The sequence below is a fragment of the Podarcis filfolensis genome (assembly GCF_964270895.1).
Source record: "Podarcis filfolensis genome assembly, chromosome: 9".
NCBI lineage: Eukaryota > Metazoa > Chordata > Lepidosauria > Squamata > Lacertidae > Podarcis > Podarcis filfolensis.
The window spans coordinates 40,518,342-40,545,644 of NC_139610.1; the positions used below are offsets into that span (position 1 = coordinate 40,518,342).

General features: G+C 41.9%; 1 protein-coding gene across 1 annotated transcript in view; it reads right to left on the reverse strand.

The window, feature by feature from the left end:
• Positions 1–19,954: 19,954 nt before the first annotated feature.
• EDNRA (endothelin receptor type A) overlaps positions 19,955–27,303 on the reverse strand; it is a 28,985-nt gene continuing 21,636 nt past the window's right edge. Inside the window, exons 7-8 of the mRNA XM_083631290.1 lie at positions 25,705–25,813; positions 19,955–23,618 (exon numbers count right to left, since the gene is read on the reverse strand). Of these exons, the coding sequence (XP_083487416.1) occupies positions 23,478–23,618; positions 25,705–25,813 (250 nt within the window). The 3' untranslated portion in view covers positions 19,955–23,477. The remainder of the gene's footprint in view (positions 23,619–25,704; positions 25,814–27,303) is intronic.

Below are 27,303 nucleotides of genomic sequence, written 5' to 3' on the forward strand. Positions count from 1 at the left end.
ACGATAAAAAAACACGATTCTTAAGCCTCGCGCTTTACTTTTTACTTTCCCGCTACCTGAGAATGATAAACGCCAGAGTTGGGACAAGAAGGAGCCTTTTGTGTTTCGTTTCAGGCTTGCAAGCCGATATTGTGACGCCTCATAAATGGGGAGCAGCCCTTGCTTCTTTACACGCCCCCCATTCTAGATATGCAAGGCTGAAGTCCTCGCCCCACGTCCGTAGGACTAAGCCCCAGTGAACCCCTTGCGAGTTGCCAATGAGTAGGGCAGTGCACAAGGATCCCCCTGGTACCTGTGGCACATGGGGGGGGGGGAGTTATGTACTGAAGTTCTCACCCTGGGGTGGGGGGGGGTACCATAGATAGTTTTCACTCAGGTCCACATATGCAAATAAGGAATTGAAAGTGACGTTCAGTGATTGGATAGTTACAGAAAGTTGTTACTGTTGTGTTGTAGTGGAGCTCTATATAAGCAGGCTGGCTGAACCCTTCAGTTCAGTTCTGTTCCGGCCTGTGAATAAACGAGCTGTCTGAAGAATCGCTGTGTCATCTGATATGTTCACCCACAACTTGGGGGGGGGGGCTTCCTCAATCCTGCAACCTCCACCTTGGAACTGTGTCTGCAAACTCAACGGATGGTTACAATATTAGCCTAGTTTTCGTACTTTTTTGTTTTTTAGTTTTTCCTCGACCCCACCACCACCACTTGCTTTGTGTAACATTTTGCCTGAGGAAGAGTTCTGGAGGCCTCGAAAGCTCTACACACTTTTGTGACATGTTGGTTAGTGTGTTAGTCCTAATACTGTAAAGGTATTGCCTAGCTGGGTGTTAGAGGGTTTCTTTCCTTATGGACCAAAGCCGCTTCCTTTGCTTTCTGTTAAATAATGTTTCATGTACATTGCACCCTGCCAAATTTTACTTTCTGTTCATAGAATGTATAACAATTTACATTCAGTTGGCATAGACCTATGTTTGGTAGGCTATTTTAATTCTTGCATACCTATATGAGATATATAATGTTCATTAGACCTTGATTTTCTGCATTTTGTTGTTTCTTTCCTCCCACCCACTATTCTGCAGAGGCTTAATCTTATGCCTTGGACATAGAAAAGGCTTCTTTCTCTAGCCAAAAGGGGTTCCCATACAACACTTTTATTTGCACTGAGTTTCATATATACACTATTTATAAATAACAAGTATCTATCTTATACATAACATTTCTAATATATTGTTTATAAGTATCTCAAATCCAAAAGTATAAATACATCTGTCTTAAATCTCCTTCCCAAAAATACTTCTCAAAATGTATAAATATATAACAGATTAGTAATAGACAAAATGTTATAAGCTTTTACAAGCATCAGGCTTGTATCTGCAATCTCAGCATATACTTGGAAGAAGGTATTGTTGATTGCAATGTAAGAAGACATTCCTAGAAAATCTTGGATGTACATTCCATGGCAACCAGTATCACAGACCCTCCAAGTGTCCCTATTTTACAGGGACATCCCAAGTTTCCCAGTTTCTGTCCCAGTTTCTGATTTAATCCCGGAATGTCTCGCTTTTCCTTAGGATGTCCCTGTTTTCACTGGAGAAACATTGGAGGGTATGGAGTTATCCAACCCCCGAGCCGTCTGAAGGCAATCCTGTATAGGGAAGTTTTTATGGTTTAATGTTTTATATATGTGTATTTAAATATGTTGGAAGCTGCCCAGAGTGGCAACCCAATGTGGGGTATAAATAGTGGAATTATCATTATGGAATGGGATGTCCCTATTTTCATCAGAAATGTTGGAGGGTATGCTATCGGTACTAGGTTTGGGAATGCTGTTGTGCAAGACACACTGCATGAGGCCCTCTTCTCTGGAGTCTTCCTCCTCACTGCAACAAGTCTAGGGGGGCTTTTGTCAGTGGACACTGCTCTTGAGCACCCCACTCAGAACCTCTATCCTGTTTGATGAGGAATTTTTGAAGAGCATGCTCTGAGGATAGTTTTCCAAACCAGCTGGAAATCCACCAGTATTATCATCTAACCTTCATTTAATCAGTTCCCTAGCCCAGCTATTACAGCGAACTTTGTCAAATGTTTTGTGGAACTCCAGATAAATTTGTTAACGGTCCCACAATCCACTAAATTAGTAACCCAATAATAATAACAACTTGGAAAACTGATAAGATTAGTCTGGCATAATCTATTATTGACAAATCCATGCTGAGTTCTACCAATTACTACAATGTTATCAAGATGCTTACAAACAGACTCCTTTATCATCATTCTAGAATCTAGCATCAAAGTCAGTCTAGTTGCCAGTCTAGTTGCCCTCCCACTTTAGGTGCTGTTGAACAAATAAAAATATTATTATTATTATTATTATTATTATTATTATTATTATTATTATTATTTGTTTGTACCCCGCCCATCTGGCTGGGCTTCCCCAGCCACTCTGGGTGGCTTCCAACATAGATCAAAAATACATTAAAATGTCACACATTAAAAACTTCCCTGAACAGGGCTGCCTTCAGATGTCTTCTAAATGTCAGGTAGTTGTTTATGCAGAAGGCCAGAGACATATGGAGAAATGTGCATTCGAGTCCTGATAGTAATTATTGTAGACACAAATTTCCTTTTGTTCATTTCCATAAAGCATAGATTGTGTACTGCACTAATCCACTTCTAACATAAATTCATGAATTTTAAGCATCAGAATGTTGTGTATTGAAAAATTAATAATATGTTGCATATGAGAGGCCATTTCCCCAAATGTCTTGAACTGCACTACATTTTTTTTAAAAAGCGTCTGCTTGCACTTAAGTGTTTGCAGGATCAAAACCTTTTCATTTGCTAATTTTATTGCTGCATAATATATATAAAATTCATATTCATATACAAAAGTTATAGCCTCATTGCTTATGCAGGAAGTACAAACACCTTATGAATAGTTGAAACTCAAAATAGACTCTGACAGTGGTTACATTTACATATTATGAAATTCTGTTTATACAGTCCCAGCAGCTGCCTACCCCAACAGCCAGCTGCCACTTTCTTTCCCAGCTGCCAGATTAGAGGCACCTCCATGTGTTGTCCCATCTCTCTATCCAATAGCTCAGAACATTCTGGCTCCAATTTCGGTGCAATTGTTTACCCAGATTCTTAAATCAGATGAAGCCTTTCTGATACCAGAGTTAAATGAATATGACACCATCCTTTTCCCTGCTTGCTTCAGTCCTCTCGAGACTGATCTACCCAAACATGACTTAACGCTGGAGTCATAACAGCGATGTTTTTATTCCTGTTTGTAATGTATCCATAATCATGTACATTTGGGTTATATAACCGTGGAAGTACATGAATCACAGGGAAAGCAAAGGCTCTGGGCCAGACGGCAAATGGTTCTGGCCCCTCCCCCAACTCAGAGTTATTTAGAAGACAAAGCTAGACTTGAGAGCTTTATGTGATGTGACCTAGAGGTAAAAAAAGGGGGGGTTGTAGGCTGGGAAAGGCAGAGAGAGAGGCATGGTGGCTTTCTGCTTGAATCCAAGGCTACAGAAATGGAAGAAACAAGAACCTTTTGGGGTGTTAATGCTGTGAACCCCTCCATCGCAGGCTCAGGTTGTATATATGTGTAAATAAACCATATATCATAAAGACTTCACAGTCTCCACTGTCCCTCATTTCCAAAAGGAAACATAGACCTGGGGATACCTGGGATATAACACTGCTCAGAGATTGGGGTGGTATGCAACAATGCTGTCATTTCATTGTATGCCAGGACTGGACACCCACCCTATCTTTTCTGAACACAGGAGAGCTGCAATGAGCCTCTCTCTGTGTGTCCTCCCCACCCCCCACCCCCAATGAAGGGTATGCCTGCCCCATTTTGTGGCCCTGTGTCTTTTCTTATTTTTAGACATAGCAGCCACTGTACCACACCCCCACAACAACTGTTTTTACTGGTAGCACCAGTATTATGGAATCCACTACCTGCTGAAATATGAGAGGCCCCATCTATAGTGGCATTCCACCAGCTTCTGGAGATATACCCTTGATCTTTTGACTGGAGCTTCCAGTTTTAATTACATTTTTTTTATTGTGTTGTTTTATTGTGTACTGTGATTATGAAAGTTTATATGGTAATGTCTGTTTAACAGGTTTTTATACTTTGCAAACCGCTTGGAAAACTGCTGGAAACCTTGGCATTTAGGCAGTATATAAAGGGCTGCCTGTACCATTTTGCCACCTGAGGCAAAAAGGAAGGCGCCCCACACCAAAGCCTCGCTTACCTGGGTCATGCAGTGGCAGCTTCCGGGTTCCGGCTAGATCTTGTGAGAGGTCTGTAAGATCTTGATGGAACCTGCAAGCCACCACCACCACTGCTACTCTAGTGGTTTCTGTTGCCCAAGTTTACTGCCTCAATCCGCCTCATGGATGGGCCAGCTCTGCTTTATATTAATACATGTAAAAGTATTAGAAGTAATAAAAATGCATACACTGTTTGACATTAGGATCAAAGTTACTTCTTTTGCAGCCCAATGCCAGGAGCAGCTAGCGCAGCAGGTCCCTGCTCACACTGTCACTTCAGTGGTCACGCGCAGAGGTGGGTCAAATGAACCAGAAGAGACTGAGCAGGGTGACCCCATTGGAGAAGGAGAGATGCTTAACCAGCTGGAGGATAAAGGTGTGGCGGGCAGAGGGGGTTCCAAGCCGGGATGGGGAAAGAAGTAACAGAAAGAGGAAAGAGCTAGGCAGTAGGCAAGCCTTGCCACAGCGACTTAGGACGCAACCCAGGAGGGAGGAAGAAGGCAGCATTTCTGGAGCCTTGTTACCTCAGTGGTGACTCTGTGAGGGAAAGGGTTATCTGAAGGGAGAGACTCCTTGCACACCAGTTGATAGAAGGATTAATGGGGAAGTAAGACTGTGGGTTAAACCACAGAGCCTAGGACTTGCCGATCAGAAGGTTGGCGGTTCGAATCCCTGTGACGGGGTGAGCTCCCGTTGCTCGGTCCCTGCTCCTGCCAACCTAGCAGTTCAAAAGCACGTCAAAGTGCAAGTAGATAAATAGGAACCGCTCCGGCGGGAAGGTAAACGGCATTTCCATGCGCTGCTCTGGTTCACCAGAAGCGGCTTAGTCATGCTGGCCACATGACCCAGAAGCTGTCTGCGGACAAACGCCGGCTCCCTCGGCCCATAGTGCGAGATGAGCGCCGCAACCCCAGAGTCGGTCACGACTGGACCTTATGGTCAGGGGTACCTTTACCTTTAAGACTGTGATGCGGGTGGTGCTGTGGGTTAAACTGCAGAGCCTAGGACTTGCCGATCAGAAGGTCGGCGGTTCGAATCCCCATGACGGGGTGAGCTCCCGTTGCTCGGTCCCTGCTCCTGCCAACCTAGCAGTTCGAAAGCACGTCAAAGTGCAAGTAGATAAATAGGTACCGCTCCGGCGGGAAGGTAAACGGCGTTTCCGTGCACTGCTCTGGTTTGCCAGAAGCGTCTTAGTCATGCTGGCCACATGACCCAGAAGCTGTATGCCGGCTCCCTTGGCCAGTAAAGCAAGATGAGCGCCGCAACCCCAGAGTCGGCCACGACTGGACCTAATGGTCAGGGGTCCCTTTACCTTTACCTTAAGACCGTAAATGAACAGTTCTCCAAAGGGCTCAGAGTGAAGAGCTCAGGGTTTTTCTGAAACAAGAGAATGCCTGAGGCTCTGAAGACACTTGGGATCTATAGCAGGAGGGATGAAGCTCTCTCACACAAGGTGTACAACAACTTCTTTTCTTACTGCCAGTATCTGTCATATCTGAGGGCATGAATACAGATACCAGTTCAGAACATCATAGTGTTTCCTTTGACATGTTCCTAGGCTGCCATTCAAGCTTGTTTATTCCATGTCTGTTTATTGGGTAGTGGCTTCTCTACCCGCTCACTGTTCCAGAATCATGTCTCCGTTGTATATAGAATTACTCTGATCTCCGTAACTGTCACTAGGGGGAAATTGGGGACATTCTACTCTTGCTGTTTCTAAACGGAGTGGCCTTTTAATCATGAATTCCTGACATAGTAAATTATCGTCTATTTTCTTGATATGGTGCTGGCTCCATTTTGTTTATTTATTTGAAGTTCAGGGGACACAAAGTGTATTATGCAGTCAGAAGTCCAGAGGCTGTGCAACATAAAAATGCTGGCCATAAAACAATCAAATATAAATAACTCACAAGCAAGAAGTCCTTTAAAGGGCTCATCTGTCATTACTCTGACTTGTTAAAATGTTCAGAGAATGAGCACAACTGCTCTGCTGTGCAACGAGCTGATTTTGAAGTCTGTCCACAAGGTGCTCCAAGGATGCATTGGCCTAGTTTTGTTGAGTCCAGGAATATGAATCTCTCCAAAGTTTCATCATATATGCCTGGCAGTATAGGATAAATGACTGCACCAACTGTTCACTAAAATGTGATAAATCCCAGCTACAGTCTCAAGAGCCATGTAGCTCACTAAGCGGGGGGTGGAGAGACACACAGATTGCTTCATAGAACACAGGACGGGATATGTGTGTTCTTTTCTTTTTGCAAAGAGCTGTGGAAAAGTTTGTAAGTAATATTTTTAAAAAGTGAAATCCTGCCCACGGTGACACAGGTAAATGTTTACTGGTACCTAGGTGGTTACTTAGAACATCATTAGGAAATGTGTCACATTTTCTGAAAGCCTTCAGAATTTAAATTACAGTCAAAGTTGTTCTGTTTGATTCTGTGAAGATGCTCACAGTGCTCCTCTAAACTGACAAAGAAAATGTTTCTGGGGGAAGCTGTGTTGGGCTATTGCTTGCAAAGTGAAACAACAAAGAGTACTGCGGCACTTTGAAAACTACCAAATTTATTATAGCATAAGCATTCATGAGATGCACAGAGTGTTGTCCTGAGTTAGATCATGGTATTCTTATCCAATGAATCTCTTTAATTTGCAGACATAACTAGCTATGTCTTTATGCTTTTTTAAGAATTACATTAGAATTTCCTCTCAAAGTGGGATGCATGGTTCATTCTCCCCTTGCCCCATATTTTATCCTCACATCAGACATGTTAAGTTAGTACAAAAGATTGTAACCTACCCAAGTGAACCTCTGAACCAGTGAACCTCTGCGGCAAAGTCCAACAGTCTAATAATCACTATACCACACTGACTCTGAAATGCACACTGGTGACTGTGGAACAGAAGAGAGCCATTTGGCTGTGCTTTGCTTCCTAAGAAACCATAAACCTGTATCCCTCCCACTTTTTTTCAGCAAAGTTGCTCCAAATTCTCTGGCTCCTATTGGGTGCTGGTGTACCACTCTCAGATCTAGGTACTAGCTCTGACACAAGAGGAAGGGGGTGAGATTGCTCCCTCACACGACCAGTAGTACTCTCATTTAGTTACATAATAAACACATCCAGCTTTGGATCAGATGAAGAGTCCATACAGTCTAGCATTATGTTCCTAACAGTGGCCTGTGGATGCTCACAAATGATATGATAGCTCCATTTTTATTTTTTTGCTAGGTATATTACCTCCATACATGGAGCCCTTTTTAGCTATCATGGCAATTACCTACTGACCAACCAATCTTCCATTAACTTGTCCAATACTTTTTGAAGTCATTCCCTCCCATACACACATACAAAATAGCATAAATATGGAGAGGAGTTTAAAGAGTTATGTTGCACATTGCAGAAAATATGCACAAACAGCCACAACTCTTTCACAACCACATCCAAGGCAGCGCTCATCATAGCTCAGAAAATACCACAGCAACAGAAGTGCAACCTTGAGTGAAGACATCTGGACTGCCTGCAACAACCAATTCGCAAATGCCGAAGTTATGTATTAAGAACATATGAAGAGCTCTGCTGCTGGATCTGATGAAAGACCTTATTAGGCCAGCATCCTGTTCCCCACAGTGGCTTCTGGGGAGCCCAAGAGGTGGACATGAGTGCAAAAGCTCCCACCTGCTCTTGTCCCCCCCCCCCATGAGTGGTATTCGGAGGCATGCTGCCTTTGATCCTGAAAATTGCAGATAGTGAATCATGATTAGTCAACCTTTGGATGGCTTTATAATCTGACTGTTCCTGGAAGTTGCAGATAGCCAGTCACGATTAGTAAACTTTTAGATTGCTTTGTAATCTGACTATGTGGAAAGCCCCCTATGGCATCTCAAGGTGAGAGATGACATGTAGACATGCAGACAGAGGAGTGGGAGGTGTGGAGTTGCCTCTGTGACCTCACTGCCTCGGTAGAATTCATGTTCTGTCTTTCGCTTGGAAAGGTGGACAGTGTAGGATTTTCCATTGTGTCGTGTGTGTTTGTAAACGGCGTTTCTGTGTGCTTTGGTCTCCGTCACGGTGTTCTGTTGCGCCGGAAGCAGTTTAGTCATGCTGGCCACATGACCTGGAAAGCTGTCTGTGGACAAACGTCAGCTCCTTTGGCCTGAAAGAGAGATGAGCGCCACAACCCCAGAGTCGCCATAGTGTGTGTTTGTGAAGATATTAAGCTGCTGTATATTGAGTCAAGACTACTGGTCCATCTTACTCAGTACAGTTTGCTGTGACTGATGGCTAGGAGGGGCAGGGGGGCAGTTGCCTCCCCAGTCAAGTAAATAAATAAAAATACTTAACTAAAATTAGAAATAATATTTGAAACCGAAATGCTCACTGAGGTCACTTGGATGATATTGTGGCGCATTCTAGCGACACAACTGACAACCCAACTGAGTGATAGACCTGGATTCCATGAACTGACCGATCATGTCACAGGTAGCTCGGTCCTGCTCCCTGGCCCCCGCCAACATAAATCCTGGCTACGCCCATGCTGATGGCTGCTTTCAGGCAGTGGCGTACCGTGGGTTGTCAGCACCCGGGGCAAGGCAAGTAATTTGCGCCCCCTAACCCGTGGATTTTAGTAGGAGCAAAGTGCTGCGAGTGCGAGCATGCCCCCCCCCAGATGTTGAGCCCGGTGTGGCCGGCCCCCCCTGCACCCCCCACGCTACGCCACTGCTTTCAGGGTCTCTGCACCTATCTGATATTACTGACTTAAATCATGTGGTATCTTCCTTAATTCCACCCAACTCAGTCTTCTTGAGATCCCCACCCCAATAACTGATATAAACTGTCCTAAAGAGATTGTTCCAAGATATTAAGCACTTGTTATTATATACATATGGTTTTGAACCTTTAAGTAGGTCTATAAAAGAATGCAGCGATTTATATTTGCAAACTCTGGCCTCTATCAGTGGTATGTAAGATAAATGCTGCTACTGACCACTAGGGTGTGCTACAGTTCTAAAAATAGAAACTATTCAACATATTAGCAAGGAATACAAGCAAGCTATTAATATTCTTGTGTTCCTTTACAACTCTCTCTAAAAAGAAGCACTGGGTGCATTTCTTTTTTGTACAAAGAACAGTTTCTGAGCTTTGATAAATAGGCTGTTTCAATTACATAAATAGTTTTATTCATCATTGAATAAAATAATATACAAATGGGAAATCACTAGCAGGAGGGCATTTTTTTAAAAAAAAATTATATCAAACGATGCATGCAGTCAAAATACATTATGTTTATACTATATCTAGGGATAGATCAGAACTGAAAGTACATATGTTTATAACAACATTTCAGATACCATGATATTCTGTAAACCTCAGTGGAGGCTGCAAATTCAAGCATTCTCAAAGCTCAGGCTTTCCACGGTTATAACGTCACAATAGAAGAGAAAATTACTGGGAACACAACAGTATGGAGGAACAGTGTTTGGCCTTATTTGACACTGCTCTCTGATAATTCTGGCCATCTCTCTCGCCATTCTCCCATCTATCAGAGCTCCAACTCACACAAAAAACATGTTAGTAGGGAATAGTGCTTGCATATATATAAACAAGTCCTATCTCTCCCTCTTTCCCAAGTATATTTGTGTTTCCACAGATATCCCCCAGCACTCTATACGTTGTGTGGTAACTGGTGCTTGGAGGTGGTTTGGGGATGGACGGAGGAAAACAAACTGAGGTTAAATCCAAACATGACTGAGGTCCTGTGGTCTGAGAGAAGGTGATTTACAACTGGTCTTAGATGGGCTGCAGTTCTACCTGAGAGGCCAAGGACACAGTCTGGGAGTTCTTCAGGTCTCTATGCTAACAGGGGAGGCATCGGTGGTGGTTAAAGCAAGAGTGTGTTTAACCAGCTTGGGCTGCTGTATCAACTGCAGCCTTATCTGAAATGGTCAGTAATCCATGATCTAGTCCAGGGGTCAGCAACCTTTTTCAGCTGTGGGCCGGTCCACCATCCCTCAGATCATGTGCTGGGCCGGACTATTTTTTTTGAGGGGGGGGGATGAACGAATTCCTATGCCCCACAAATAACCCAGAGATGCATTTTAAATAAAAGCACACATTCTACTCATGTAGAAACACACTGATTCCCAGACCGTCCGCGGGACGGATTTAGAAGGCGATTGGGCCGGATTCGGCCCACGGACCTTAGGTTGCCTATCTAGTCACATCCAGGCTTGACTACTGTAATGTGCTCTATGTGGGGCTGCCTTTGAAGATGGCCTGGAAACTTCAGCTGGTTCAGAACAGAGTCTTTGATTGAGGTTAAGCTACTGGGCTCTGTAACATCATTATTGTACCAGCAGCACAAGTTGTGGGGGGTATTTCTGAACCCAATTTAAGGTGCTGATTTTGATCCTTAAAGCTTGAAACAATTTGGGCCCAAGCTACTGGAAAAAAATGCATGCATGCATATCAATGTGCCCACAGGCTGAACTCTACAACAAAAAATATTGCGCCTGTCACCTCGATTGCTGAGATGGGTAGCCGTGTTTCTGGAGAGGGCCTTTTCCATGGTGACCCCATGGCTTTGGAACTCCCTGCCACTTGGTCTCAGGAAGGCTACCATGCTACAATCATTTTGGAAGGCCTTGAAAACACCTCTTTATCAGGTGGCCCATTCATGATTAATGTTCTTGATGGCTAGGCTTCTCAGTTGCTGCTTCTATGGATAAAATGTTTTATATGGTCAGATAAGTATCGTTGATATTGGAGGATATAGTATATTTGATCTTGTTATCTTTTGTTGTATTGATGGCATTTGTGTTACTTATGTAATTAACCCCACCCCTCCTCTTCCTACCCGGTACAACCACTAAGCTTGCTTTTCACCTTCCCAACCCCAAGTCCTGCTTTTCACCCCTGTTTTCACCTTCACCTGCATTGGATTTGGAGATGAGTGGCCTCAAAATCTAAATAAGTATACTAGTAAAATAAACTGAATGTTGTTTTTTAACTCCAATTCATGACTCAACACATCCACTGGTACTTTATGTTCTCTGTATTTTACCCTCTAGGGTAAATCTAGAATTCTAGTTTAAATGGTGTGGAGAGCATGCTGTTTAACGGACTTTTTAAATTTGCTGGGTGAAAGTGAAATTTCTTTCAATGCTATTACACACTAGCAGAAGCCAACCAGCCTCTGGGACCAATCTTTTCAGTTTCTCTAGTAAACACATACAACACTATTGGGAAGTTTCATCTCCTCTGACCAATTACCTGTTTAGCACTTTCAAAAGATGTATCCTGGATGCTTTGGGGAAATGCAGCTTACACTACTGAAAGACTGCATGTAAACTGAAATGTTGTGTAATTCCTACTCTGCCATGAGACAGTATGTATGTCATGTCCTTTATCCAAAAGGATCAAGATAAAAAAGTAACATTACGGTACATTGAAATTATTGTATACAGATGGAAGAAAATTATAGCGTCTTCTTTCTAAAAACAAGTTCTGATTGTCACATTTCTCATTGCATTAGTTCCAGTTCCAGTTCCAGGGATTACTCTTAATGTTTGTAGTGGAAAACACTGATGTTAGGTCAAGATAAATTTGGTAAGTTTCCTTTGGAGGAGAGACTACAAATATACAAGCAGAGCTTAAATGGATAAGCTCTGATCCCCCAGATGTTGTTGAACCACCAACTCTCATCATCTATTGCTTTGGCTGGGAATGATGGGAGCTGGTGTCCCACAACATCTGCAGGGCCAATTTATGGCCTATTGAAAGCAAGGAAGCTTTACATAATTATTAATCCTGGATTAGGTGTCTTAAAGGGAGCAACTACAGATTCATTTTAATTTGGTTAGAACTGCTTAAGATTTTCTTTTATGATGTAAAGCAGCTAAAGTAGGGTGTCAGAAATGTTCTGCATTGACAGGTCCAGGAAATTTACAGGGGTTCCGGCCTTGCCTGTTTACCACCTTTTCCTTAACCGTGGATCCACCAAGATAGCTTTTTGAATCTCTTATCACTAAAGATGGAGGAGGGTCCCATTCAACAATGCATGTGCAAAGTCCTGTCAAATAAGCTGCTAGGTAGGTATGGGCAATAGCTGAACCAAATATTCTTCCCCAAAAGATGATTTGAGTACTTGTAATTTATTTCACAGCGTTATATATGTGCCCCTTCCCACCCACACAAACTGTTGGATGAGATTGGAGAATCACAAATGAACAGCACACATTTGTAACCACAACTGCCTGTACAGCTAGGGCTATATGTGGAAACCTCCTTCAGTGTACACAGGGTCAGAGCTACCATTACATGAGGCAGCTGCCTCATGAAAAGGCAGTAAATTACAGTGGAACCTCGGTTTTCGAACGTAATCCGTTCCGGAAGTCCCTTCAACTTCCAAAATGTTAGAAAACCGAGGATCAAAGGGCTGTCAACAAGTTCAATGGGGAAAATTGAGAAACACGCCTCATAAGCCATTTGACTTCCAAGGTGCATTTGAAAACGGAAGCATTCACTTCCAGGTTTTCGGCGTTCAGCTTCTGAAACGTTCGGCAGTCGAGATGTTTGAAAACTGAGGTTTGACTGTACTTGTTATTGTTGCATTTTTACTCCCAGGGCCAGCCCTACTGTTAGACCAGGGGTCAGCAAACTTTTTCAGCAGGGGGCTGGTCCACTGTCCCTCAGACCTTCTGGGGGGCCAGACTGTATTTTGAAGGGGGGGGATGAACAAAGTCCTATGCCCCACAAATAACCCGGAGATGCATTTTAAATAAAAGGGCACATTCTACTCATGTAAAAATACTGATTTCCAGACCGTCCGCAGGCTGGATTTAGAAGGTGATTAGGCCAGATCCGGCCCCCAGGCCTTAGTTTGGCTACCCATTATTAGACAGTGAGGCAGCCACCTCTGGCAGTGGATGCTAGATGGTGTGCAAGGGCACAAGCTCCTGGGGGCTGAGGCACTGTGGGGAGCCCCTCAATGTTCAGATGTCCTGATGTCATGCACGTGATATCTTGATGTTGCTTTGGGCCCCCTCAGTCCTCCAGAGAAGGTGGCACCTCTGGTGATGTGGAAGGTACCGCTGCAGCAGCCCAGTTTTGGATGAGAGGTGTGTGTTACACGTGACCTATTCTAAGACCCCCAAGCTAGCTTGCTGCACTCATTTGCCATGGAGTACCCCACCACTGGTGTTGAAGCAATATTCAGCTAGCAGTCTGGAAACATTCTATACATAAAATGACAGGGTTGCCAGTTTGGCTCAGGAAGTTGGGCTTGCTTTGGGAGTGGAAGAGGTGTTTGTGGAACGTTCTACTTCAGGTGCCAAAATAAATGGGCTAGCTTTGGATACCATACACGACATTGGCTTGTAAGGGGGGGAGGGGAAGCACGCCATTTGTCGCTCCACCTCAGACAGCAAGATGTCTTGGGCTAGTCCTGAGTCACCAGATACATGGGGATGATACCTTTTTCACTTTTATTACCTGTAAATGATGATTGTAATAATTGACATCAAAGTAGTTCAGGGAAAAAAATGTTCTTCAATTATCTCTTGTAGAGAAACTTAAAAGCCCGTGAGACTTTAAAGCTGATTATAGCCTTTTGGATATATTTAATTGTGGTCAATTTTTAATACAAGTGCCATTACTAGTGTTTTAATACAAGAAAAGTATGTCTTTTGCTTGCCATATAAAAATCTAAAGGTATTGAAGGAAATCCTGTCTTTCATGTGATTAATGACCTTTTAAAATAAAGAAGCTATAGAAGTTACATTCATACCTTTGCAAAGCAATTATGTAAAACTAGTGAACTTTTTTTGAGTATTAGAAAGAAAATATGGTAAAATGCTGCATCAGTGAAAGCCGCTAGTTTGGTTTTCTTCTGATATGGGAAACCTTAAAGTGTCTTGGAATACTTCTTTATTTATGCTGATGCTCAATTGGAATTTTTTCAACTGAGGTGTTTTAAAACTATATAAACTATTTTTGTGATTTTATTTTATAAAACCTCTACCCCATCTCTTGTCCCCACAAGAAAATGGCTTCCAGAAGAGTTTTCACTGAGATGTTAATCTGTGTCTGGGGTGCACCATATCATATTACAGGTTGGGACTCCTATCATTTAACTGAATGCTCCTTCACAAAGAAAGCCAGAAGTCAGGAAGATGAAGGGTTCTCCCTTTGCCTGCTCTGTAACATGCCAGCTTCCTGCATACAGGGACCTTTTCGTATGGAGCAACGTTCAGTCATAGGAGTCTATACCTAACATGGGACAGCCCAGGCACAGCTTGCCACCTCAGTGAGAAACAAGGTCAGGATTTCTTCTGGGAACGGAATGACTGAATTCCAGTTTTCACTCAAAGTTTATTAAAGTTTTGTGGGAAAAGAGCTATTTGGCAGCATTCCAGTCAGTATTTGGTCTGAGAATGATGTGTCAGAAAGACTCAGGAGGCCCAACAGGCCACTTAAAAATATTAAAGACATTTATTTTTCCGGAGGCCCAGTTTTAGTGTCTTTTATAGATGTCTTTAGTCTCCAGCACGAAAGCAAATAAGTCAATGCAGGCACCCACAAATACCCTCGTATGCTAATCAACACTGCTATTGCAGAAAGGTTTTTAAAATTATTTTCTTGATTGCTCAAAACTATTTTTCGGTCGTGAGTAATCTCACAAAAAGCAGCTTCTAGGGATATGTTTAGTAAGATGAATGTCTTCCAGCCACAGTGCTGTTTCTACATTTACAAGGATCAAAGTCTATTTTCACCATCATATAGCTCCATGTTTGCCTATGCTTCTGTTCAAAAATGTCTGTTTCATCATTTTATTCCATAATGAATGCTTACAGTTAATCAAATGCACAAGTTTTCATGGTATTATCTGCACATCTTTGCAAAGCTAATATAAAATACATGTCCACATTAGCCATTTTGTTCTCCCCCGTCTTTCCAACAACTTGTCTTTCCAGAATTCTTCTGTAGTGTGATTCAGGTAAAAATTCTTAAAAGGGGTTCTTTTTAATGGCTATGCTTAAAGCAGAAAGATCTTGAATTTGTCTGCATTGATAGCAATCCTGTACAGAACAAAACAAACTTCTTGGACTTCACAAAAACCTTTGATGAAGTCCCCTACCAAAATCTCCTGGGTAAACAGTAAGGACAACTGCTAGTGGGGAGTAGTAGCTGGTTAAAGAACAGGAAGCAATGGAGAAAAATAAATTGTCATTTCTCACAATGGACAAAAGTAAGCAACAGGTTTTTCCAAGGATCTGTAATGGAACCAATGCTATTTAGGGTGTCTGGAACACCCTATGAGCTATCTCTGAACACTGTATGAGCTATCAAGCTGGTGGTTGAACCATGTTCCTCAAAGGGACCACCTAGGCTGCATTCAGTCAGCTGAGCCAAAGAACCAATCCTGGTTCATGAAAACAGATAAAAAAATAACTTAAGAGCCATCCTTCACACTTAGTAGCTTGCCTTGCTGTTGCTTCCTTTACTCACACTACTTGCCTGTCTCGGCTACACAACTTGTTCCTGGCCCTTCTGACCTTCAGTTTCAGTTTTTGGAACTTGATCCTTGCCTGCTTTGCATGGTGCGACTCACTTTTGTCTCTATTAGCATAATAGATGACTTCAGCCAGCCAGCCAGCCAAGTGTCCCCTAGAACAGTCCTAAATGATCTGGAGTCAGGGGTGAGCAATGGGGTGGCAAAGTTTACAGATGACACCACACCAAAACATTCAGGATGGCAAAAGTTCAAGCACAGAACTCCAAAACGATTGCTCTTAGCCGCATAAATGGGACAGCAATATGCCAATTGGGAATTAATATAAACAAGTATAAAATTACTGAGGCAGTTAAAAGAAAAAAAACACTTTTGTAGATGATACTAGGCAAGAAGAACAAATGAATGCAAACCCATGTGTTCACTCTATGGGAAGGACAATGACAAGTGCTGTCCTGTTGCTTGTGGGTCAAGAAACTGCCTGCAGCTGCTTAATGGAGACAGACCTGATTATTTCAAATGTATCCATTATCTCAGCAGCGTGACTGAGAGGAGAATAATGTGATTAAGAGAGAGAGGGCAAAAAACTAGATCCTTCTTTTTAAGGCACAGGGTGTGGTATGAGAAGTGTGGAAAGAAAGTAAAATGAGGTCAATTGTTGACTTTAGATATATATGTGCTACATGTTGTATTCTCTATCTTATTTAACATCGTCTTGTTAAGGCATTATTGTGCATGCTGATCTATTATTATACAGAACAGTCACCATTGTGAATAAAGGCAAGCAGATCGAGTAGGGCTTTTAAAATGACTTAAAACAAAGAAATCTCTGAATAGAACTGCTTTTCATTTGAGGCAAAAGAAGGGATTATGCATCATTGGGGGGGGAGTTTGAGTTTTTCTTTATCTAGCTAATAAATGTCTCTGCTTGGCCTGCTTTGGAAAGATGAGGGGCAGCTGCAGTCTGCTTCTGGTAGTTAAGCAAACCATAAAAGAAGGGGGATTGTGAAATAGGTACATAACAGATGTTTGTGATTGTGAGATGTTTGCTGGCAGGATGTTATGTCTAGCCGGGTGTGGACAGTTCACTACTTTCTCAACACAGGGTATAAGAAGAAAAGGTATCAGTCTACTGCCATGGGGGTATAAATTGTAAAATAAGTGACAGGAAACTTTGGTTAAACATTATGCTTTTTCCAGCTGTTTGAGGAACTTTCTGAAACGATTTCGGAAAACAGTCAAAAATGGCGGGAAAACCAATGGAGCAATTTTCTGAAACTATTTTTCCCCCCTGAAAGAATGCTAAAGAACTCTTTAAGGAGCAGCAACCTCAAAAAGTAGGTTGGTTTGGAATTCCAGCATAGCCAAGTACATTTGTGCAGTGTGCATAGAATTCCAGTGGGAAGTGGAATTTTGATATATTTTTGTACAGAACAGCCACTGGAGACTAACAGTGACCGCTGTAACGCATAAAGCTGTGAAAGTGTGAATCAAGCAGCAATTGATTTCAACAGCAATCATGTCTACATGGAGGGAGAGAGAAATCTTGCTGACAGTTGACTGAGGTTTCGGAGGTCAGTTCACTTTTCATCTTTCTCTAGAGAAAAAGCAGTTGACCTACATTTTTAGATCACCCCCTCTTTCGGCTTCTTCAGTGGTACACATGGCATCTGTGTATTGTATCAAGATTTGTCAAGCCCCTTCTTTATGGTGTCTTACGTGTGCCCCACCAATTGTAAAAATATCTGCCCTTTTTAATAGGCCGAAAAGGCGCAAATTAAGAGATAACTGCTGATCCGTGTTTGCAATGGTACAGTTCCCTTAGTGGGATTATGTGAGGCAAGGCAAGTAGACACTTAACAGATGGTGTCATTTTGGGAGAGATCACTCTATTTGACCTTACAAAAAATTGTACTTCTAGAATACCATCATATTTGATTTTAATGCTTCGACTGTGTTTTTATGTCAATAGTGTTAGGAACAAGGGAAGCTGCCTTATACTACTGAGTCAGACCATAGGAACAAAAGGAAGCTGAGTCAGACCATTGGACCATCAAGCTCAGTATTGTATACACACTGCCTGCCAGTAGCTCTCCCAGGTTTTGCTTTGGAGTCTCCTCCAGCCCTACTGGAGATGCCGGGGACCGAACTTGGAGCTTTCCCATGGATTACTAAGCTATGGTCCTTACCCAAAGTACATTGGGTAAAGTACATTGTAGAAGGAGTCTTCTTTTGTACAAGACCAACTGTTTTAAATATATTTTTGAAGATATCTTAGCCTAAATAGATCCTAAATAGCCTAAATAGATCAATGTAAGGTTTGCTTCCATGGGATAGTATCTTTACCACCAGCCAGCCCCATATTCTTTCTGCCTTCTCCCTCCATTGAGAGCCAGTGTGGTGTAGTGGTTAAGAGCGATAGACTCGTAATCTGGGGAATCGGGTTTGCGTCTCCGCTCCTCCACATGCAGTTGCTGGGTGACCTTGGGCTAGTCACACTTCTCTGAAGTCTCTCAGCCCCACTCGCCTTACAGAGTGTTTGTTGTGGGGGAGGAAGGGAAAGGAGAATGTTAGCCGCTTTGAGACTCCTTCGGGTAGTGATAAAGCGGGATATCAAATCCAAACTCTTCTTCTTCTTCTCCCTCCAAAGCAGGAATGGGGAATCTGTGGCCCTCTAGATGTTTCTGGATTAAAATTTCCTTTTCTCTGCCCACTGGCCATGCTCACTGAGGCTAATGGGAGTTGAAGCCTAGCAACATATGGTGCCTGGAAGCTGGACTTCCATTGCCAGGGACTAGAGAAGATTGTATGGCTGTGTCACACATTCCTTTATGTTTGCACCTTTTTGCAAGCCACTTTGAGACCCATCCTTGATTGAAAGTGGGACATAACTACAATAAATAATGGATAGTAATATAAATAAAGCCATTTCAGAACCTGTACTTACATATACATAAAGAATGGCAACCCCATTTTTGTTTTTGTTGCTTGCAGAAATCTCTCTTCCACTGTCCATGTTCAGTAAATGCTCTTACTCTTTCAGCTGTCTTCTTCTCATGGTTGGTAGATGGAACAGCCACACTTTGTTACTCACCTTAGTTGTTTTCCTGGTGGGCCAAGCACACAGTGTAGGGGACTAGTGGGTTCTCCACATAGCTCATAATGGGGGAGAGTCTGCAACTAACAATTAAGATCATAAACAAAAGTGAGGGGAGATGGTCCTAACAGGTCAATGTTTTTCTGTTTCTCTTCATCCCTCATTGGTGCTGATGTGATAAATTAAGCAGAACAGTATTACCATGAGGTGGGAGAAAACCAGTAGGCGGTGGCAATCAAGCCAAACTAATATGGTAAACATTCTGGGGCATAATTGTGTCAGTTATCTGAATAAGGATATATTGTGGTGTTGCCTCAGATTTGTGTCTCTCAACTGTGATACCAGAGTCAAGGCTTCATATAGGTTTATTTGTGTATGCTATACCGAGCTTGTGACTTTCCACTGAGCTGTGGCTGCAAATTGGACACATTTAGCTTTGATTTTTGTGGCCCTGCTTCCTAGGTACCATGTGTGCAGCAAAATGGGCAGGGCAGGGCAGGGAAGAAGATTATGGCATAGGCTGAGCTAGTGGGAGACTACAATGGTGCTTGTATGAACCTGCATTTTGTCTGCTGCTGCCCCAAGACCGTGATTAGGAAGTATCTAGTAGATTACATGGCTAATGAGCATGCTCATTAAATATTTTGTGTACTTCAAGTTTCCCTGAGCCTGCTGCTACCACTCTCTTGTGTGGGGCTACTGTCATTTTGGCTATATATTAGATAGTACTTACCTTTGAATATTGGAAATAAAGGGAATGCATATTAACAGGGTAGAACCAAGACGCTTTTCCACTGAAGGACGGGTTGTTGTCCCATCCCCATTCCAAGCACAGAAGACAATCGGACTAGCAGCTGAATCCTACTTCAACACTGGTGATCCTCCACTGAGGGCATCTGCTTTGCTTAGGGCTCACAGCGTAGACTAACTAAAGCAAACAGCTAGGAGGAACAGCACTCCAGCATTCCGCACTTGAGGCAGCTGCCTCTCTCTGCCCAGCGACAGGGCCAGCTCATAATAAGAATAATTATGCTGCTGAGAAAGGAGCATGAAGAATATACAGTCCTTTTATTACAATTAGAAATGTGGTAACAGAAATATGGTTTCCTGAATTGTGGTAATGGAAATGCAGGCTTTCAAAGGGCTGAGGAAAGGAGGAGGGGGGAATGAAAAATCAAATATTTCACTCTACTCATGGCTCTAGTAAACCACTGCAATGTGAAGTGGTAAAATCAGGAGTATAAATGGCTCTCTAGAGAAATCAAATTGTTAGCACATTGCACGTCCTGTCATATTGACACTGAAATTGACTCCACTGTCTCGGAACCAGAAAAAGTTATTTATGTCACTATATAAGGATATTTATATTCCTACAGTGTTATGCGTAGGCTGTTTAGAATACAATTTTTAAAAACTTTTGTTCCTATTAAAAATTACACATTACTATTTTGCTTGAAATCATGAACATATACATATGTATACAAACAGACAGAAGCCATGAAAATAAGCACTCATAAAAATACATAGACATTTACACAAGATAGTTAAATATATATATATATACATACATACATATTACAATATTACACTCTATCTGTAAAGCTTTTCGGAATTGTTTAGCAGATTTAACTGTAGGCACTTTGGCCTAAACCCAACACAAAGTTAGGCCAGCCATTGATTTGCATCTGACTTAGTAAATTATGCACAGAATTGTGTCTTCCACTTGAAATACAGCTGAATGTTCAGATTCACATGGCTATTTTCCTCAGCTAGGCACCACAGGTGCTATGAATCTCCTGGCAGTTTTCCTGTAGCATGCATATTGTATACTACACTGCTAGATGTAATACATTTTGATGGCTAATAAAATGCTACCTGTATGACAATAGCAGCCAAAAAGAACCCCTGCCACATGGTAGAGGTTATGACAATGATGAGGATGTTATTATGCAGTTACATGGATTCAAATATCACTTTTTTGTTGTTATTGTATTTGTGAGTTGCCAGTTCCTTCAGGAGATGCTCAAGGCAACATATATCAATTCAAAGTGGGAAACTGATAAGATATCAAAATTTAACACCTTTAAAATGCTACATTGCCAACAGCAGTGGTCTGGCTGATTTATAATTGTTGCAAATGAATTCCGAACAATGGAATATGCCTGAAGTGACCAACCCCCCCCCCACCAACTCATGTGCAAAAGAGGTAATAACAGTTGGGACTGATTTCAGGATTTCCCTGTGCAATTCCGAACATATTGGCTGCAACCTTCATTACTTATTTGTATATCCCACTAAAGCTAATAGGACTCACATATCAGACAATAAGATCTGGAGCCATTGTGAGCTGGATATGTACTGCAAAACCGAGGGGAGCAGAATGGTTTGTAGCAAAACTGAAATACTGCATGGTCTAAAGCAATGTGGAGATAGCAATTTTTTTTCTATCACTGTTGTACTCAAAAGGGGATTTTGATGCACAAACAGCAGGAGCAAAGAAGGATATAGAAAATGCTTTTACAATGGATTTACTTTCAGGAGTTCCTTGTATTTGTTAGGGATTATTTCTTGTTTTATTTTTATTAAGAAGCCTTGTGCAAATTTCAATCTAGTCTAAATCAACCCCACCATCACTCACCCTGGTTTTCCACCATGAGGGATTTGGCCACAAAAACAATATTTTGCCAAGGCATGCTTGGATGCATGTTCCCCATTCATGTTACAATACTCATATGAGCTGGGCTGAACTGGTGGATTAGGGTGCAACTAAATAAAATTGGGGGGGGGGGGAGCTGCTATCAGGGCCTCCAGATTTTTAAGTTCAGAGCAGGCATAGGCAGCACCAAACTAGAATAGGAGCACAGTCTTGGAGAAGGGAGGTTTAACTTTCCTGCCTGAGCTGTTTTCCCTATCTAAATAGACACTCCAATGCTGCTCTTTGACCCATGGGGGGAAATGTATAGGAACCCCAGAGCAGCCTGAGCAGCCTTAAGCAGTTAATTTAAATAGGAAAAACAGTGTAGGGAAAGTGCATGTGTATATAGTTATTTAAACTTTAATTCCCTGTCTTAAAAAAAATAATTACAAGGCAACTTAAAAATACAACCATGAAAGCAGAAAAAAGATTAAAATAAAAAGCAGTTTCAAACAAGTAAGCAGGGCAGCATACAAAAGTTAATAACTCCTGAATAAATGTTTTCATAATTCTATTCACAGAATTAAAATGTTTTCAAATGTTTACTACACAGTCCTATGCATACCTACTCAGAGGTGTCCCACGGAGACTTACTCTTAATACAGTATTGGTGCTGCCACAATAAAAGCCCCTTCTCTGGCACTAGCAAAGCACATTTGATTTAATGAGAGTCTAGAGAGCACAGCCTCAGAAGGCAATCTTATGGAACTCTTTAGGTAGGGTGGACAGAAAGCAGACTGAAGTGATTTGCAATAGTTCAGCAAAAGTCTCTCGCTTCCACTTGTTTCATGATAGAAATTAGAAGTACTGTGGCATTCCCATTTTGATTTTCCCCATAACAGATTCTATCAGATTAGAGCAGGGCTTACCAAACCTGGGTCTTCAACTGTTTTTCAACTACAATTCCCTCATCCCTGACCACTGGGTCCAACAGCAGCTGGAGACCCAAGTTTGGGAATGATTAGAGTATAAGGCTCATCGTCAAATAAGAAAAATGAAAACATGGCTAGCAAATGGGTCTTGAAATGTGATTTCACATTTTTGCCGATTGATATATGCAAATATACCTGGTTCATAAGGAGTCTGCATATCTCTTTTATTTCAGTACCTTTTGGCCCTGAGTTTGTGTCCTAAGCATCTAACAATGTACACAAAAGACAATTATCCCGTCAATGCGTCATTTCTTCCGGCTTACTGAGAGGGAATGGGAAAGGCATGGGGAGACTGCTGCAGTGTTGTGTGGGGCAGTGGGGCGAATCTGATGCCCCCATTGCCAGGTACTGTACTGCACCAAGCTCTTTTTGCCTCATTCCTCCCCTCTTGGTAACATCAGTGACCTGCTGTGTTGGAAAGCCAGGAGGACAATGGAAGCCCGCCCTGCCTCACTGGCCCCTGCTATTAAAAAGGCTTCTGGCTGAACATGCTTTAAAATGTGGAATACACTTACTAAACTATCTCATGTCAAGAGAATGGGAACATCTCTAGGTCCCACATTTTGTCAGTCTTTCAAAACAATTCCATCATAACTCACAGTGACTTACAAAATTCTTCAAAATGGCAGCATGCGCAATACACTTACTGAGAATGTCCACCTGGAGTCTGCAGATAGTTTGCAGGACACTGTGCAGATTCTTCTTGTTTTCACCAAAATATGAATTTCTTTGTAAGGGGGAGGGCAAAGCTTTCTTGCTACCATTTAGAAATCTGTACAGAGCTTCACTTGTGGACGCTTTGGTCATCTTTGGACTTAAGTGCTAGGGCACTGAACCTTCAAATGAAATGTGCTTATTGAATCCCAGATCGTTTTTCTGTTCATAAAGCTGCAGTACACCGTTTTTGCTTTCGCCCATCGCAAAGTGCAGTCTCCACCAAACGTCAGTTTAAGCTGTCTTTGTGGATGCTCCGTTCTGTGTAGTGATTGTTCAGTTCGTTGTTTTTCCACTGAATACTTGTTCCGTTCATAGGAACAGATGATACTTGACTCCCTGTCTGGTAGCACTTACAACCAAAGCATGACTGGCAAGAGAAAGATTCCAAACAATGTTAATACTCCATTCCTTTATGAAGGATCATCCCCTGTCTTCAGTGGAGAGCAGAAGCTTCCAGGGCAGGGGCAGAATTAGATTTCTAAAATACTGGATTGTTTTTTCTTATTATACTAAATATAGGCTTATTTCAGACAACATGCTAAACCATGGTTTGCACCAACCATAGTTTGGAACCCAAACCATGGCTTCAACTTCTAAATGTACAGCATGCAAACCATGGTTTAGAGCAACCTTCCCCAATCTCATGCTCTGTAGATGTTTTAGACAAAAGCTCCACCAGCCCAAGCCAACAGGACCAGAGGTTAAAGATTACAATCAGGGTGTTGTAGTCAAAAACAACAGGTTAGACAAGTCTAATTAAGTACCTCCATTTTATATCTTCTTAGAAGACAATGTCAGAAGGTCACCCTTGTCTTAATGACATTGCATTCTCTGGAGGCAAAGCAGCAGCTGCAATCGCCGTTTGCCCATTTAGACATTACACCAAATCACAGTTAGCACAAACCATGGTTTGCAAAACTACTTCAGAATATGGTGTCTGTTTCTGGTTTGCTAGTCAACCATAGACCATGGTATGTCAATACAAACATCACATCATATCATAAGTAAGCTTTCTTAGTCATGGTTTGGTGCAATGTCTGAATTGAGTCACTCTGTAAGTACATCAGGGCCTGGATTCTACAGTCCCAATTTGGTCAAAGTATTGAATTCAATATTAGCTTTTCCTGAGTAAGCTGTTCAAGACATTCCTGCATACCAGCTGGACCAATATTTATTGGTTTACTATTAAAAGATCTCCAAATAAGCATACCAAAGAATTAATGCCATAAACTGAATAGAGATTGGGCCACATTTAAGCTCATTGGTTTCAGTGAGCTTTAGTCCACCTAACTTTGTATCTTATCTGTTTCACCATATTCATATAGATTGCAATATAAAACATGCATGCTGTTATTTACTCATCCTTCCTATACTTCTATATCAATCCCTGTTGCTGTTCATCCTGTAGAGCTTTGTTCATAGCTGTCAACTTTTCCCTTTTCTTGCGAGGAATCCTATTCGGAATAAGAGAATTTCCCTTAAAAAAAGGGAAAAGTTGACAGCTATGGCTTTGTTGTAGTGGGAAGATTTGAAAATATGGCCCTTGTGAACACTTAACTACCAATCAAAGCACAGGGGATACTTTCACAAACAACATGCACGAATGTGATTAGCATTTCAGCTAATTCTCTCTCCCACCAAATGAAACAGGTTCCTCAAGATTGAGGAGGCTGGCTTATTTGAACAGAAGTAAGTGGTTGGTGAAAAGAGGATTATCCTCTTTGTTATGAAATCTGACAGCAGAAGGAATCAGGCGGACAAGTCAAGCGGACTAAATTGCAGAAGAAATAGGCAAAGACTGATTTGATTACACTGGGCACAGTCTGGACATGATAGTGCAACATTCCTGGGGTCCCCTTCACTTTAGTTCCTTATGAAAACCTTGGGAGTGGATTTTCTCTATGGGAAGCTGTATCTTACAAAGGAAAGGATGTGGGTGAATTTACAATCCTCCAGTGTAAAGTTGAGGTCAAAATCTGTAGTGTGGAATCAAGAAGCTCAAGTTCTTAACTCCTGCTCATTTACTGAAGAGCCAACTGAGAGCCATGCTACAACTTTTTTTACCATAAATTTCTGCACCAGAAGTAATAATCTGTGAAGTGACCACAGAATTCATAAAAGCACAAAATTCTGTTGCCCTGTGGAATAAATCCCTCAGTACACTCACCTCCCCAATCAAATGCCTAAAAGGGAGGCACAGTATTCTAAATTTTGCTAAATGCCTTTCAGGAATAACATATAGGCAAACAATAACAAGCTCAGGCAAATGTTGCTGAATGTTGCATGAGTGGATCGTTTCATGCGTTATGACTAAAAGATTCTCATGGGTCTCCCATTGGTTATGTGACCAATCAGTGGATGGGAAGAAATAATGCTACTCTTTCACATTTTCTCCCTTAGATGCATATTTTGACAGCTTAATTTCCTTCTTTATAATACATCACAATCCTTACCTGGAAACAGTTTTTGAACTTCTTGCTGACAAAATAGAGTGCTATAGGGTTTATGCAGGAATTTATGGTCGCTAAATTCATGCCGATATAATCGAGTGTCAACAAAAAGCTAGGGTTAAAAAAGAAAGCAAAACTTTAAAATCTTTTTCATTCTGGGAGCGTATTACATATAGCTTTGTGAAATCCCTTCTTGGGTACCTACCTAGCAAAAAATATGATCATACAGAATATGTGTCCTGTTTGAAGTTAGACTGTGACACATGCATAAATTAGTATTAAGAAGTGTCTGTCAGCTGTGGAGAACTTGCACAGAGCTTGGTGCCAGCATTTAAAACCTTTCAGCGCTAGGTAAAAGCATATTTCTTCTCCCAGGCATTTGGTGGACTATAATACAGTGGTACCTCGGGTTACATACGCTTCAGGTTACAGACTCCGCTAACCCAGAAATAGTACCTCGAGTTAAGAACTTTGCTTCAGGATGAGAACAGAAATTGTGCTCCGGCAGCGCGGCAGCAGCAGGAGGCCCCATTAGCTAAAGTGGTGCTTCAGGTTAAGAACAGTTTCAGGTTAAGAATGGACCTCCGGAACGAATTTAGTACTTAACCCGAGGTACCACTGTAAAGGTTGCTGTGTATTGGTAAAATGCAATGTGCAATGAAAGTTTTTTTGCAGTTTTTCTGGGCCTGTTATGGGGTACTTAATGTCTTATGTAATGTTGTTATGTTATGTTATGTTATGTTATGTTATGTTATGTTATGTTATGTTATGATCTTTTTAAAGTCACTCGGAGATGTTTTCGTAGCAAGTGACAAATAAGTCAGATAGATAAATAAATAAATAAATAAACAAGCAAGTGGGTCTTGTTGTACAAAATCAAGTAGATGGATCATGAGCTAGTGGAGCCCACTCAGGCATGCCCCCGGTCCACAGTGCCATGCGAAACGGTCCATGCTCTTCAGCAGGTAACCCAACACCCTGGAGAGGCTTTTCAGGGCTACAAGAGGGGAAGAGAAGGGAAAGCTTGTGCAAGTTACCTTTTGTGTGCATAACCATTGGCTACAACCCTCATTAGATAAATACAGTGGTACCTCTGGTTACATACTTAATTCATTCCGGAGGTCAGTTCTTAAGCTGAAACTGTTCTTAACCTGAAGCACCACTTTAGCTAATGGGGCCTCCCGCTGCTGCCACACTGCCACCGTGTGATTTCTGTTCTCATCCTGAAGCAAAGTTCTTAACCCGAGGTACTATTTCTGGGTTAGCAGAGTCTGTAACCTGAAGTGTCTGTAACCTGAAGCGTATGTAACCCGAGGTACCACTGTAACCCTGTGCTAACAACAGTAAGGGGTTAGAAGAGAAAGATGGAGAGCATCGGCAACAGCAAGAGCTCAGAGTTTGGGGTTGGGTTTTTAAAATATAAATCTGTACACCACTTAGAAATCCTGAATATCGAGTTGTATATAAATACGTGAAATAATTAAGAAATAAAACAGGGCCAGATAAAATATGCTCTGGGATGTGAAAACCTGACCTAGCCTTTTAATTCCCATTATTGTAAGATAAAAAGAGGGTATTTTAAAATAAACTATTTGAACAGGA